Genomic DNA, 15832 nt, shown 5'->3' on the forward strand with positions numbered 1-15832 from the left:
TCTTCAAGTTTTCAAGTTTGCAAAATTCATCTCCGCAATTTTCGACCATTTTGGGTGTATCGATATATGACAAACGAAATACACCCGCGAAAGCAGTCAAAATTGTCTATGAAGCTTGAAGTGACCAAAAGCTTGAAGCTACCACTGAGTTGTAACAATAAATTTTCAAAAAAAGCAGAATACTTTAAAAATACTCTCTCCATGTCAAAAACTACATAAATCAGACGTCGCGGAAAAAGGACAGCAGCGCTATTTTTTGCTGGTACCGTTGCTTTGTTATATAACTATAGTTATAACTTACAAAAACTTCCATATCTTCTTGAAACAAGAAAGTGTTCCTACGTTAGTACTTGAACCAACTAAAACGGAGCTTTCTAGTAACTAGCTTTACTAGTATGGACCAAAAGCAAATCTAGAAATAATTTAGAGAACATTGAGGGGAATAATCCTGTCATAACTCAACATCCTAATTAGGAGTATGAATTAATCTGCCAGATTTCTTAAAGGGTTTAAAACGCTTCGGCTTTTAGAGATAGTTCGAGCAACCATTTCAGGCCAATGTTACGAGACACCTATGAAATAGAAGAGAGTAATGCCTTTCGACCTGCATCCCAGGAGAGAAAGGATGCAACATCCATAGCTTCTGGTAACCATCAAAGTGAAACTTCCCTTATCTCGGCACAATCCAGACCGCGGGAAGACTCGGCTAGCGATGGAGGGATTGAGATTAGGACGGAACAAAGGGTATGGCTACGCGTTCAACCTTTCTGTTAATAGCATCAAATCAAGCTAGCGCCTCTATGTTTAAGTAATATGGCGCTAGCTTGTAGAATTTTGCGATGAAAAATAAGTCAACCGGGACGAGGTTTTGTCAAAAAAAATGTATGAATTGCAGGGAAGAGCGATGGAAAAATTATTTGTCAACGCAAAGCGCCCGCATCTTTTAGTGATGGACGCGGTGGAAGTGATAAAGTTTGGAAATGTTTAGGTTTTAGCAGTGAATTTTTGTAAGATTTTTGGTTTTTAGCCATGATTTTTTCATCTCCACCACATTCACCGGAATTGTAACAAAAAAATAAACTGCCGTAGATGGATTCTAACCTCTGACCTCCCGCATGTCAACCACTTCTTCAACTGCTTCCGTGCATTTTTGTTAGATTAGTAATTTTTAGCGCAAAATTTTTATTTTCACCGCTTAAGTGTCGAAAAAAATAACTCACCGCTTCCTTTGGGAAGCGGTCCAAACGAAGCGGTGAAATTAAAAATTTTCACGCCAAAAAACTGCAAATCTTACAAAAACTTAACGCCAAAAAATTAGAGTGATTTTTACAACGAGTTGACGTAGGCTGCACTGTTTATAGCAGTGATTCTTACAACCATTTCCAGCAATTCTTTCGTTTTTTAGCAATTTTTAGCAATGACACTTCGACCCGGGCAGTGTATAATTAATTACCAATTAATATAATTGTTCCTTTTTCACCAAATCCCACCTTATAAGGCCCTATTCACATGCATTAAAATACGTTTTGTTGAATTAAAGAGGTATAAGGATCCAAATTATTCACTTTATTTACTAGGAGTGCTAGCTCGTAAATAAGTTTTCTTATTTTTATGCAACCTAAAATGACGGAGGAATTTATCTCAACTAAAAATCTTTTCTTCAGTCGCTTTGGCAACAAGCCGGATCCGTAAGTTTAATCTGTATATAAAAGTCTAATCCAACAGGTTCAAACAACTTTTAATGAAAATTGAGAACTAAAAGCTGTATATTGAAACATTGAACACGAATAGAGCTTCAGTAAGATAGTTGAAAACATTGCTTTTTTTTAGCCCACTAAGAAAACACAGTTAAATTGGCCAATCAGAGCTTCAGAATCAATATTGTGTCCACTATGCGTAACGATACGAATGAATTTGGAAGGATTTTTGAAAAGGGCTGATTTCTTATATTTCATTTGAAAGGGAGCGCTGATAATGAAAAAAAAAATTAGATGAAGAAAATATTCAGAATTTTCAATAACGCGTTCAAAGTTCAAATCAAACCTTGAAACAGTGAAAGCACCAGTTGCAACATTTTAACCCAATAGTTCTTAATGAATCAAAGAAAATAATTTGCCTGTGAACATTTGTGCCCATAAAGCGAGCATCATTGGAAAGAAAATTTTTCCACGACAAAAAATGACCGAAATCCAACTGTAGCCTTTCTTTCCACAATTTAGTTACATAAAAATTTCAGTTTATTCAAACTAGTGTCTTAACTTTAGTGCAGGCCAAAAGTGACAGCCCTGTTTTATACCAATTGTTTAACAAACATTTATAGGTCTGGTTTTGTTAGAGTGTGTCTCGTATATATTGTTACTAGCTTTTTTGTAAGAACCTATACCATTTTCAGGGTTGCAAAGTTGCAGAGAACAGTCTTTTCGAAAAACAGTTTGTTCGGCAAAGTTGAATTGATATTGACGTACACTGGATAAAGACAGGTCTCAGTTGCTTCCTATGGAGATGCAAATGAATATTTAGTGATTTTAGTTAACATGTAATGATAATAATCACTTTGAATTTCGTTTTCTTCAAAAAAAAAGAAAGGTTTTTTTTTAAACTATGCACCTTTTGCTCTTTTTTGTCGACCTGTTACCCAGTCGCATAGAGGACAATTTCCATATCTTTTCTAATGAAGTAAAGATTGATTTGATTTGTTTAGGTTACATCTGATGCGAGTTCATTTTTGTTCTGATTTTTTCTTGAATATAGACGTTGAATTTTGGTTGTCATCAATGTTTGTTATTTGAATTTTTTGTTGTTTTTTCTAGAAGTCTTATTGACAACAAATTTAATCGGTCCTCTAATGTGGCACAATTTGTCTCCATTAGTGGTTTATTCTAAAATATTGTTGTCTTTGAAATTTTTTATCTCTTCATTATTCTTTAGCCAATTGAGTCGAAAATTGAAATGAACGGGGTCGGAACATTATGTTGGATTCTCAATTTATTCCCAGTTTTCAGGCAATTAAATCTAAAACGATTGTTTAAGAAACAAATAAAGGTCTAGTTTTGTTTGAGTGTGTCTCGTATATATTCTTACTAGTTTTTTTGTGAGAACCTATACCATTTTCAGGGTTGCAAAGTTGCAGAGAACAGTCTTTTTGAAAAAACAGTTTTTTAGAACAGATTCTAACCTCTGACCTCCCGCATGTCAACCACTTCTTCAGCTGCTTCACCTCTCACTTTTAGCCATGATATATAGTTTGGGTTTGAATCAGATTCACACCACTTCATGGAAACCATATGCTTTGAAATTTTTCAAGATTTGCAGTGTTTAGCCGTGCATTTTTGTAAGATTAGCAATTTTCAGCGCAAAATTTTTATTTTCACCCTTTAAGTGTCAAAAAAATAATAATGCGCCGCTTCCTTTGGGAAGCGGTCCAACGGGAGCGGCAATAATAAAATTTTCACAGCTAAAAGCTCAAAATTTTGAGAACATTTTTAACGCAAAAAAAATTAAAGGGATTTTTATCGACGAGTTGACGTAGGCTGCGCAGTTTTTAAAAGTGATTCTTACAACAATTCCCTGTAATCCTTACGTTTTTTCAGCAATTTTCAGCAAGGACACCTAGACCAGGGCAGTGTATAGTTAATTACCAAATAATATAATTGTTCCTTTTTCACCATATCCCACCTCATAAGCCCTATTCACATGCATTAAAATACGTTTTGTTGAATTAAAGAAGCATATTTAACCGAATGGTTCACTTTATTTGGTAGGAGTATAAACTCGTAAATAGTAAGTTCTCTTATTTTCATGTAATCTAAAATGACGGAGGAATTTATCTCAACTAAAAATCTTTTCCTCAGTCGCTTTGGCAACAAGCCGGATCCTTAAGGCGAATCTGTATATAAAAGTCTAATCCAACAAGTTCGAACAACTTTTAATAAAAATTGAGAACTAAAAGCCGTACATTGAATTATTGAACACGAATAGACCTACATTAAGATAGTTGGAAAACATTGCTTTTTTAGCCCACTAAGCAAACACAGTTAAATTGGCCAATCAGAGCTTCAGAATCAATATTGTGTCCACTATGCGTAAGGATACGCATGAATTTGGAAGGATTTTTGAAAAGGGCTGATTTCTTATATTTCATTTGAAAGGGAGCGCTGATAATGAAAAAAAATTAGATGAAGAAAATATTCATAATTTTCAATAACGCGTTCAAAATTCAAATCAATCCTTGAAACAGTGAAAGCACCAGTTGCAACATTTTAACCAAATAGTTCTTAATGAATCAAAGAAAGTAATTCGCCTGTAAACATATGTGCCCATAAAGCGAGCATAATTGGAAAGCAAACTTTTCCACGACAAAAATTGACCGAAATCCAACTGTAGCCTTTTTTCCACAATTTAGTTTCATAAAAGCTTCAGTTTATTCAAACTAGTGTCTTAACTTTAGTGCAGGCTAAAAAGTGATAGCCCTGTTCTATACCGATTGTTTAACAAACATACATAGGTCTGGTTTTGTTAGAGTGTGTCTCGTATATATTGTCACTAGCTTTTTTGTAAGAACCTATACCATTTTCAGGGTTGCAAAGTTGCAGAGAACAGACTTTTCAAAAAACAGTTTGTTCGGCAAAGTTGAATTGATATTGACGTACACTGGATAAAGACAGGTCTCAGTTGCTTCCTATGGAGATGCAAATGAATATTTAGTGATTTTAGTTAACATGTAATGATAATAATCACTTTGAATTTCGTTTTCTTCAAAAAAAAAGAAAGGTTTTTTTTTAAACTATGCACCTTTTGCTCTTTTTTTGTCGACCTGTTACACAGTCGCATAGAGGACAATTTCCATATCTTTTCTAATGAAGTAAAGATTGATTTGATTTGTTTGGGTTTCATCTGATGCGAGTTCATTTTTGTTCTGATTTTTTCTTAAATATAGACGTTGAATTTTGGTTGTAATTAATGTTTGTTATTTGAATTTTTTGTTGTGTTTTCTAGAAGTCTTATTGACAACAATTTTAATTGGTCCTCTAATATGGCACAATTTGTCTCCATTAGTGGTTTATTGTAAAATATGTTTTTTTATTGAAATTTTTTATCTCTTCATTATTTGTTAGCCAATTGAGTCGAAAATTTGGATGAATGGGGTCGGAACATTATGTCGGATTCTCAGCTTATTCCCACTTTTCGTGCAATTAAATCTAAACCGATTGTTTAACAAACATACATAGGTCTAGTTTGTTTGAGTGTCTCTCGTATATATTCTTACTAGCTTTTTTGTAAGAACCTATACCATTTTCAGGGTTGCAAAGTTGCAGAGAACAGTCTTTTTGAAAAACAGTTTTTTAGTTTGAGCCTTTTGCAACCTGAATAAGGTAAGTTCTCACAAAAAAGGTAGTAACAATATATACGAGACACACTACCTTCGGAGAAAAGATACGTATATATAGAAATCATATGACTGGTTATTAAAATTTTTCAAAACCACAAAAAGGAGAGCAAAATGTTGAAAGATTGGATGAAGTTTTACTATAGCAATTTTAAGCAGTCTAACTGCGTGAAAAGGCAAAGAAAGTGAAACGTGAAAAAATTTGGTAATAATTATGAATCAAAAACCTTTTATTGTCGCTTGAAAGATGGATTCAGTTTTCTGGCTGTTATAACGTTCTTAAGCCCAAATAAGTAAATATGAAGAATTGGATAAAAACTACTTCTCTAGCTGTTACAATCCAGAGAGGAAATTTATATGGTTTGTTGTCAAAGTTGCAGCCTGGCATGAAAATTTAGCAAATTTATTTGTTACAGCTACATTTTCAGAAAGCACAATTTTCGTATCTTTTAAAATGACCTCTTCTATCGACTTGATTGTTCATTATAGGACATTGAAGAGGAGCAACAATTAGCCAATGATCCACCTGCGGAAGATGAACAACTAGCTGCAGAAAACGAGAACAAACAACGAGACAACTTCTTCGAATGATAGGATTATATGTCATTCTTCGATAAAAGCCGGTTTACCCAGCCTGAGACAAAATGCCTCTAATGAGTACTAAATTTATCCAAACTTAAGAACAATTTCGAATACCTGTTTCCTATATTGGTTTTTGTATATAGAAATTTGTGTAAATAATAAAACAGATGTGTGTTCATAAAATTTACAAATTTCGTAATAAAAAAATCAATTATCTCAATCAATTTTTGAAAATAATCAGATTTCCCATCCAATTAGAAACAACGTGGATGATGATATTATTTGATGATACATATGTTCAATTAACTTAGCCAGTGCGGTGTTTCGAATAAACTAAATGCCAAAAGTTTTTAAGTTAATCATGGTACTACATAATCTAACTTAACAGTATAAGATTAGGCTAATCATAAGTCATTAGGCTAATCATATCACTAGCTTTTTCGCGATCAAAATTAATGCTACGATGGAAGTCAAATGAGTTAAAGACATAATCATCGCGAGGAGGAGGAGGAAAAATGTCAGACAAAATATTGGCTGAAAAACCCAATCAGATTAACGCACGCAAATTGACACAAGATTGAGGAGAACTTGAAACAAGAGTCCCAAACATTTTCGTTGTAAAAAGTTTTCCTAATCCAATATACATGATAAATTTTCAGCTACTTTTCTCTGCTGACTTTCCTCAGCTAATTTGTTGGTGATCTAGAATAAACGGCTTAAAATTATATCAAGCTTTTTTTTATGTGCTCAAAAGAAACATCACAGCGACAAATTATCTTGTCAGCGCTCTTGATAGGGGAATAGAAAATTAGTTTGCGGCATGCATCTGGGCTTATTTGTTGAGACTGGATTAAAGTAGCTCACTTGATTGGGGTAAGAAGGTAGGTTGTTCAGGATGTTGGAGTAGGAGGTTGAGTATGAGCGCGTTAGTTTCTGTAGGCTGGTAGTAGACGAACGGACTATTAACCAGTAAATATTTTAAAACATAAGCTACTATTGTCGAGCGGATTCTTCTCAAACGACTGATGAGCATGGGGTTTCAAGCGCGCTGAGTTACAGGAGAAAAAATCTGCAGTGTTTGATATGGGGGTTAAGTGGGGAGGAGATGATGTTGGGGGAGGTGAGAAGTGGGGATGACTGAGGGGTCCAACTTACTTTCAAAATTAGGAAACGCTCGCAACAACTTGCAATTGTCTCCTTAAAGCAGTTTTGGTGAATCCTATACTTAAAGCATACGTCTCTAACAGAGCTGCTGAATCACTTAATTCGCTTTGGTTTTGACCTGTTTAAAGTTGTTTTTGATGACAAAAAATCAAAAAGAACGGAGAAAAAGTCGGTCAAAAAATTGCAGGACTAATTCAAATGCTACAAACTTTTGTCTGTTGACCATTGAAAATGTATGCTCTGAAATTTTAAAATAGACTTAAGATTTAAAATGTTATATTTTCCATCGAAAAAAGCATCAGCGCCTCACAAAAACTGAGTAATCACTACTTTTTGTCATAAGCGAATAAACGCTAAATTTTCTGTTTCAGCAATTGGTCTCTGTTTATCAAGAAAACTTTCGGTACACCAATAATGCAAGCAACATTGATAACCAAAACATGGCAGAAAATCCCAGTTTGAATTACCGATTTAAAGGCCGTTTACAATAAATTTGACCGTTTTATCAAATAAAGAAGCAAAAATATCAGCCACTCGATTAGCAAATTTAGTGAGGAACTTTCTAAAAACTGCAACGTCAAATTTAAAAAAAATGTGAATGATCAAGCTGATGAGAAGTAGAAATTAAATGCATGTAACTTTGATTGATGCCAGCATTCATCGACATTGCCAATTGAGTTACAAAAAATGGCCATAACTCGAGCTAACTCGAACAAATTTTTAATTATCAGAGTTAAATCGCAAACAAACAAATAGACCCACACATACACATACAAAAACAAAATTTAACTTTCTCAAAGCAAAATTTGGAGGAAGTGTGCAAGGCAATTTATTGTAAAAATTTTCCTATTCCAATATATGAAATAAAACTTAAATATTTTCCTCAACCAATTTTTTGGTGATGTACAATGAACGGCGCAAAGAATTATAATCAGCCCATTTTATCTGCTCAAAGCCAAATATTACAGAGACAAATTATTTTTTTCAGCGTTAGTGATAGTGGAATAGAAAGGAGAAAGAGTCAAAGAGGTCAGCTGAAATATCGTTCAAAAAACACAAGACTAACACACGCACTTGCACACATGAATCAGTGTAACTTTAAAAAAAAGATCCCAAAAAAATTGACATTTCGAAAATTTTCTAGTCCAATTTACCTGATAAATTTTGTCAAAAGATTTTCTCCAGCCAAATCGTTGGGGGTCTACAACGAGCGGCTCAAAGAATTACATTCCGCTAATTTTATTTGTTCAAAATCAATTATAACAAAATATCTTGTCAATGTATTTGACAGGGGGAATAGAAAAAAATTTGCAGCATTTATCAGGGTTTTTTTGTTGAGGATGGACTAAGATAGCTGGCAGGGACTAGGAGTTGGAGGGTGGGTTGGTTGCGTCAGTTACTGTTGGAAGGTAGCAGAAGAGGGGACTATTAACAGGCCAATCTACTCAAACAAAGCAGACTATTGTCGTACGAATTGCACTCAAAAGACTGGCAAGTGGGGGAGTTTTGAGCGCATTGGTTACTGGCTGAAATTAAAGCCCTAAGATAGCCCACTCAGAGAACCTGTGTGACGTTGCCATTTTGATCCGTTTTTGAAGTCAAGTTAGCAGTCTATTTAAATGGTTAAAAAACTATGGAGATTATTATGGCTGAAGGTTAAAACAAATGAATTGATCTCAAACGACTGACTAGCGGGGAGTGGGTGTCGATTTCGCTGTATTATGGGTGAGAACAGGTGCAGGGGTTGGGATAGGGTTATGAAGGTGGGGGAGCTGATGTGGCGGGAGGGGCTGAGGGGGGCTGAAAGGGGTCAAACTCTACTAACCGCCATTCACAACTTAAATTTATTCTCGAAAACGGTTTTGATAAATCGCATATTTCGAGTCTAGCAAGTCAAAAAGCCCGAAAAAGACCTTATATAGCCTCCGGGAGTTACCTGTTCATCCCGTTTTTGAGGACGAAAAGTCAAAAGGATCAGACAAAAACTCATTCAAGCGAGAAATTGCATGGAAAGACCAGACAACTAATATAATTGCTAAAAACATCGTTCGGGAGCAACTAATAAAAGTCAGATTTCTAGGCTTTAACAGACGTGCTGAGCCTCATTAACCTATAGAAAGAAGCCAATTCTTCTCTTCGAGTCCTAAAAAACACACACGAAGACAATCAGCACATCAAATTTTGTTCGACAGAAATTAAATTACGAATTATATATTGGACGTTGGAATCTACCCCCAACCCCCCCCCATCACACCTTTTTAATTCAATCTCCTGTATAGCGAATGACTTCAATGCCTGACAGCACACGGTCTAAAGAGCACTATGACATAAACTCATAGACACTGAGACAGAAGTTAAACCGCACTGCATGGACTGAGCGTTTTATAGTCTGTCCCATAAAGTTGAAATAAGCGAACGTTCGAAAACGTCAAAAACAGGCAAGTGAGCATCAAATTGGTCATTTGAATGGCAACGTTTTTTTCCATTAAGCTTCTATTCTTTAATTTTTTCTACATGTTTTAAATTTGAACTTTGACCTTTGAACTCCAACCTGTGGCTTTTGAAACGATCGCTTATTTCAACTTTATGGGACACGCTATAAACGCTCGGCTCTGCATATGTCACTTCAAAAGCTGCCTCAAACCTCCAAACATCTCAAGCGGTACGGAAGTTCTCTATTAATGCCAGAAGTTCCCAGTGACTCCATCAGTATGATACATAACCGATATATCACCTTAAGGCCGTCATTTTCGTTGTCATCAGTGAGTTTTTGTCAATTTGTATTTAATTAATTCAGTTTTCTAATGCAGTAAGTTTTGAGCAATGGATAGTTTTAAACAAATAATGTATGTAATTCAATTGATTTTAACAACCGATCCCAGAGAAGGAAGAACCTAATTTTATTGATAAATAGGAGAGCTTTCATAAATTGTCAGCTTGTTGTAGTTAGCTCATTAATAGTAAAATCAGACATATTCAAATTTTTGCTCAACAGTTGTTTCCAGCTTTCCTCTTTTCCAGTTAAAAAAAATTAATCTTTGTTATTGATTGGTTAAACACTATTAATCAGATTAGGTTTTTTCGAATTTGAACTGAATCGGTTTCTGGTTGTCAATTGTTGAACGCTTTGCGCTTGCTGATGAAAAGAATTTACGCTTCGTTAGTACCAAGTTAGTATCATTTGAAGTTTGATTCGAAGGTCAAACGGATGATGTTGCAGGGGGCGGATGGGGTCCCGTCGGAGTCTTAACTGCACCCATGTTACCTCCGCTAAAATTGAACATTTTTTGGGTTTTTCCCATTATAGCCCCGCCCTCACGGAAATATAGCAACCCCTCTTATGGTGCAATTAGGGTCATGGGGGGCTAAGCCTAAATTCGAGTGATTGATATAAGACGAATATAATGTGAAAGAAACTAATTTCCTCCCAGGGTATAATTATTCAAATTGAAAAATTTTTTGTGTGTTTCTCATAATAGCACCTTCACATAAATTAAAAGCCTAAATTTTGCTATGAATGATTGATGACAAGGCACCGTAAAAGCAAATGCCATAACTGAATGTTTACAGGAATGTGGTTTATACAATCTATGGCCACTAATGGGGGTTATGATTGTGAAAGATTTACAACTTTTTCCGTTAGACTGTCATTGTTTTTTTTATTTTAACCATTTTTGCATTTCTGAAAAACTTTTTTTTATTTTTTGGGCAAAAACAAACGTACTTGCTGTAGAGTGGGTTTGTAGGACAGTAACAGTTTCCTCCACTCGGCTGATATGGTGCTTGATTACCTAAAAGGAGAAAAATTGAATAGGGCGCGGTGGGGGGGGGGGGGGTGTGGGGGGTTAAATTGTGGCGCATCAAAGCAGCTACTCGTCCTAAGCTCTTAAAGTCCTTTTTATGGTTTCTGACAATCGCCTTTGTACCTGATCATATTGTGAGTATAAGTGAAATAAAATTTCTGCGCAGGGAAGATTTAGACGAAAGTGTGAAGATTTAAAGGATGCAGATCTTTTCTTACCTATTGGGTTGTAAGCATTGGGTCCTAAAAATAACTCAAAACTGATATCGAATTACTGTTTGGTGCAAATATTCATTTTTAGATGTTGCAATTATACTAATTTTAACGAAGCCTAACTGTGTTTCGATTCTGAAACTATTGAGGCCGATTGAGAAAACTGTTTCTTTAGTAAAATCTTTCACAACAATTAAATTTGAGATAATTTTTTTTTATTTTTTCTCGCAGATCACATAACGCGTTTAGTTTGTTCCCTTCTCGTGTAATCCTTTAACTGGCAGAGTGACTCACTGTTAAATTTCCTCATTTTTGAATCGTCACTTACACATTTTTCGAAATTTCACTCAATTTTACGGGACTACTAAAAAATCTGTAGTCCCGTAAAATAAGTTAGACTTATGCTACTTATTTTATAAACCAAACTGTGCGTCTACTGATAGCTCGTTAACAAGTAGTTTATTATTCCCTTAGTTGTTTAGTAAAAAATATTATTGAAAATCTATAGTTTTTGTCTAATTGGTTATTCGAAACTTAAGTATTTCGATTATTTCAAGCGAAGCAATTTACTGTATAGCAAAGATGAATGATTATCTATGGGTGTTATTGAGTATCAAATATAATAACGGGCTAAAGCGGATAATAAAGTTTGCACAAATTAACCGCAAAACGTATATCCCGTCAGATTGGAACTAGTTGAAAGGAACTGGACGGTGTAGAGCTTTCCTTAACATTGATAGGAGAGCAGCCGTTACAAACGAATTAGAATAATATAATTGAGCATTACTGGAGCATTATACAACTCTGGTTATCATCTGGAATGGGAATTAGCTGAAATTGGAGTTCTGTTACAAATAACTAATTGAGCCTTCTTTTTGACGGGAAAAACAGTTGGTTGTATACATGGACTGCTAGAGTTGATAGTCGTCGCAAGAAAATGACAGTCGCTTTCTTTAAAAACAAAATACATTATAGAGGTTGTCGATGCTGCTGGAGTACAGCTATTCTTGATGTTTTTTCTCAAACTAAAAATCTTTTAAATTACACAGGGCATCAGAAGAAGGTGATTCGTAAACCAATTCCTGCTGTTTTAGACCATCTATCTTTTATATAGAGAACTATTTGAAAATTGTTTAATTTTTAAAAATTTTGTAATGCCTAAAAGAAGCACAAAAGTAATCAGAGCGGTTTAAAAAACTGCTCACATCCGATCAGTTGCATAGAATACGTCACTTAAAGCAATTGTTCACCTAGGATTAGCTTGATCATAATATTTATTTCCTTCATCTATTAGAATGAAACAGTCTCGATCGCAAACAGTGTACAACCAGATTTCCAACTCATTCCCTTTCTCGTCATCTCGGATACGGACAAACATTTTTTTCAGAAAATTCTCTCACATTTTCACTACTGATTTTTGTTCTCAATTGCGCAACTTGGCTTTTCAGCTCTGAAGCTACATTAGTGAAGGGTTAGCTGTACAAATCAATTGACGCCAAACGCTTGCTTTTTGAGCTTAGCAAAAGCAGAAATTTAAGCAAGTCGTAAAGTCAGAACAGTTTGTTGGCAACAATCTTATGAACGTGCTCTAAAAAATGCGAATGGTTTTTAAAAACTATCCGAACTCAATCAAAGCGACCAAATAGTTTTCAAATGTAATCATTATGATAGTGGACACCATTTGAGTCTGATTTCAGAATGCATCATTGAACAATCATATTTTTTTGAACACAATTTACTTTTCCGGTTAAATGCGGGCTTAACTTCATACAAAAATTTGTGAAGAATTAATTTCACCACCAGACCGTCCGTATCTGATAGTTTATAGATCTTACCGTTCATTTTAAAAATATAAGTACCTTGAAAAAGAATAAAAACCCACTAGAATCGGATAAAATTCTCTCGAAAGACAGGCCGACTCCGAGACCACTCCACAACAACGTCTTTGATGATAAACCTCTGGCAATCGCTTTTTTAAAGGAGGCAAACATTGAGAGCAATTAAGATCTCTCAAAACGATTTAAAAAAGCATGAAAAAGTCACTTGAGAAGAGAAAATGTTCTCAAACCATTTTTTGTGTAGTCAAACAACAATCATCTACGTCTTTCGAACCATAACGTATTTCCACAAAACAATATTTATAGATCCTGGCATGAGTTAAAAAATTAATCCATGATCTACGTATCATTACCATGAAATTTACATATTTTATATCCAAAAAATAATGTCTGAGTTTTTGGTGCCGAGGAATCATTTGGGCCCGTGTTACAACTTTTAGTTAGATTCCAAAAAGCTGTCACAAGCATTTTAGAAATTACAAATAAAGGGAAAACAACACAAGCCCAAGTCTGTCTCGAGACAGCTTAGACTAACTAATTATGGCAAATTTTGAAAAAAAAACATAACCGACTAAACGTCGGAAGAGTTGCTCTTGAACGACTAGTGGGAGCTCTAATCAATTGCAGCCTGCTTCAGTCGGGGGGGGGGGGGGGTAGCCTAAATGGGACTAAGAACTTCTATAGTGGGCTTCAAATAACCATATTAGAGGTTAACATATACCACTATTAAGATTTAAAGTAAAAAAATGACACCAGTTTCGGCGCACTTTTTATTTGACTTTTAGTATTAAATTGCCGCCAATTGAGTTCAGCTGCTTGAAATTGTGATTGAGAGAGAATTTTAGATCACGCGAAAAGCAAAAAGTCAAGGGCGTAAAAGTCACTCGAAAAGTCAAAACCGTCAAGCGAAAATTTTGCATAAAAAAAGACACACACGTTTACAATAATTGCTATGAACTGCGTTCAAGAGCAATTAAACATAGCCGGCAGATTGTTCGAATATAACTGCCGTTGACGCCCTTGATCAAAAGTCGGGATTGAAACAAAAAAAAGATATATTGACCGAAATTTTTTGTTTTTTTTTTCAGTGGCAAAAAGTGTTCTAGTTTGGCGTGTAGTTTCAGTTGCATTCTAAAACAACACTTAATTCAGCTTCTAAACTGAAAGTTAAAACGCTTATTACCAATGTCAGCCAGCAAACACACCAAGAAACTTTGATATCCTAACTCTCAACGACTTAATGACCGGGTTTTATTGGTTTATCCCGTCTCTATTGGATTCAATCTCTTCACTTTGACAGTATTCATCACATTGCGTAATTGAATGCGTGAAAGAATTTAAAATCCATTCAGTTGAAACAGTGTGAAGTAAGTAAGAAGTCAAACGTGAAAATCGTGACTTATGTAAAATAAAAAACGTAATTTAAAAAAAAGAGAGCGCTTAAAAAATAGCCGTTGAGGGGTTGACGGCGGCTATTAAACAAGAACAGAAAAAAATTGTAAACTAGTTTGAATTGTGACACTATTGTTTTTGTGTGCATAAGGAAGAACACAGTAGTCTTTAATTGTAAAGTGCTGATTCCAGTACCCTTTTGCAACATTATAAAGGAGTTTTGTCAATGTCTTACGTATACATGACCTTGTATGAATAGTAAGAAATTTTTGCAACTTCAATCAAAAATAATCATTATATATTTATCATGCTCCAAATAATTTTTTAACTGATTCGCATATCATAACTAGGAGATTGTGTATGATGTTAGTATGACAACAGATCATACAAATCATATATGACCTTGTATGAATAGTAGGAATAATATATGCCCTTGTACAGTTAATAAGAAGCTTATGTGATCTAGGGACCTAGTATTTCTACTAAGACATGTTTTCATGATGGTTAGACGGTTGTAGACTTTTTTGAAGTTACGTTTGCAGACAAAAGTAGAGACAGGAAAAAAGAAAAGAATGAATGAAAACATATCCATATGAGCGTGAGCATTAGGTCCTAAAACCAAGCCACAACTTTGTTAGTATTTGACATAAGTGAAAAACTTTTTTGGTTTTAATATGTTTCCTTGTTTCTTCAAATTTCGTGAAACTAGGATGTGCAAACTGCTGTCTGAAGCTGAATTACTGTTTTTCCTATCATTTAATCAGTTGGGATGTAAACTGAATCACCGTCTTTTTGCTTTACTTTATTTACATTATTGTACATCACAGTTTTAATCTCACTTCTTTCACTTTTCTTCGAGCTTTTTCTCGTGCAAATTATTTGTTTATGTTGTTTTGCATGCCTGAATAGAATGGGGGTGGGTAGAGGTCGTATCTGTTAGGCAGAAGACATATTCCCACCAGCAGTCTCACCAACTCCCAGAAGAGGTAGATGAAGAAAGGGACGTAGAAGAAAATCCAGATCCAGTAGTTGTAGATGTACCTGGAATCGGGTATCAGCTTGTGGGTTGCACATTGTTTACAACGCACATTGAGTGCATGTTAATTATTGGCATATGCTCTCTAAGTGTGTGTGTGTGTGTGTGTGTGTGTGTGTGTGGTGTGTGCGTGTGCGTGTGTGTGTGGTGTGGGGGGGGGGGTGTGCATAATGTACTGGTGATGTTGGGGGGAGGGGGGTGCATAATCTATTGGTGGTGGTGGTGGTGGTGTGTGTGTGTGTGTGTGTGTGTGAGAGAGAGAGAGAGAGAGAGAGAGAGGAGAGAGAGAGCGAGAGAGAGCGAGAGAGAGCGAGAGAGAGCGAGAGAGAGCGAGAGAGAGCGAGAGAGAGCGAGAGAGAGCGAGAGAGAGCGAGAGAGAGCGAGAGAGAGCGAAGAGAGAGCGAGAGAGAGCGAGAGAG

The 15832-nt window shown here is 35.4% G+C and overlaps 2 protein-coding genes across 3 annotated transcripts in view; one reads left to right on the top strand and one right to left on the bottom strand.

Moving 5' to 3' along the window:
• Positions 1-6188, top strand: part of LOC142351166 (uncharacterized) — a 61524-nt gene extending 55336 nt beyond the window's left edge. Inside the window, exons 28-29 of the mRNA XM_075403282.1 lie at positions 555-744; positions 5876-6188. Of these exons, the coding sequence (XP_075259397.1) occupies positions 555-744; positions 5876-5977 (292 nt within the window). The 3' untranslated portion in view covers positions 5978-6188. The remainder of the gene's footprint in view (positions 1-554; positions 745-5875) is intronic.
• A 3910-nt stretch (positions 6189-10098) lies between these two features.
• LOC142350579 (uncharacterized) overlaps positions 10099-15832 on the bottom strand; it is a 25921-nt gene continuing 20187 nt past the window's right edge. For both annotated transcript variants that reach the window (XM_075402442.1, XM_075402441.1), the window contains exons 10-13: positions 15279-15418; positions 11154-11177; positions 10857-10923; positions 10099-10402 (exon numbers count right to left, since the gene is read on the bottom strand). In XM_075402442.1, coding sequence (XP_075258557.1) covers positions 10333-10402; positions 10857-10923; positions 11154-11177; positions 15279-15418 — 301 coding nt within the window. In that variant the 3' untranslated portion in view covers positions 10099-10332. The remainder of the gene's footprint in view (positions 10403-10856; positions 10924-11153; positions 11178-15278; positions 15419-15832) is intronic.

The sequence above is a fragment of the Convolutriloba macropyga genome, chromosome 12 (genome assembly GCF_964194025.1).
Source record: "Convolutriloba macropyga chromosome 12, txConMacr16.3, whole genome shotgun sequence".
NCBI classification, from domain to species: domain Eukaryota; kingdom Metazoa; phylum Xenacoelomorpha; order Acoela; family Convolutidae; genus Convolutriloba; species Convolutriloba macropyga.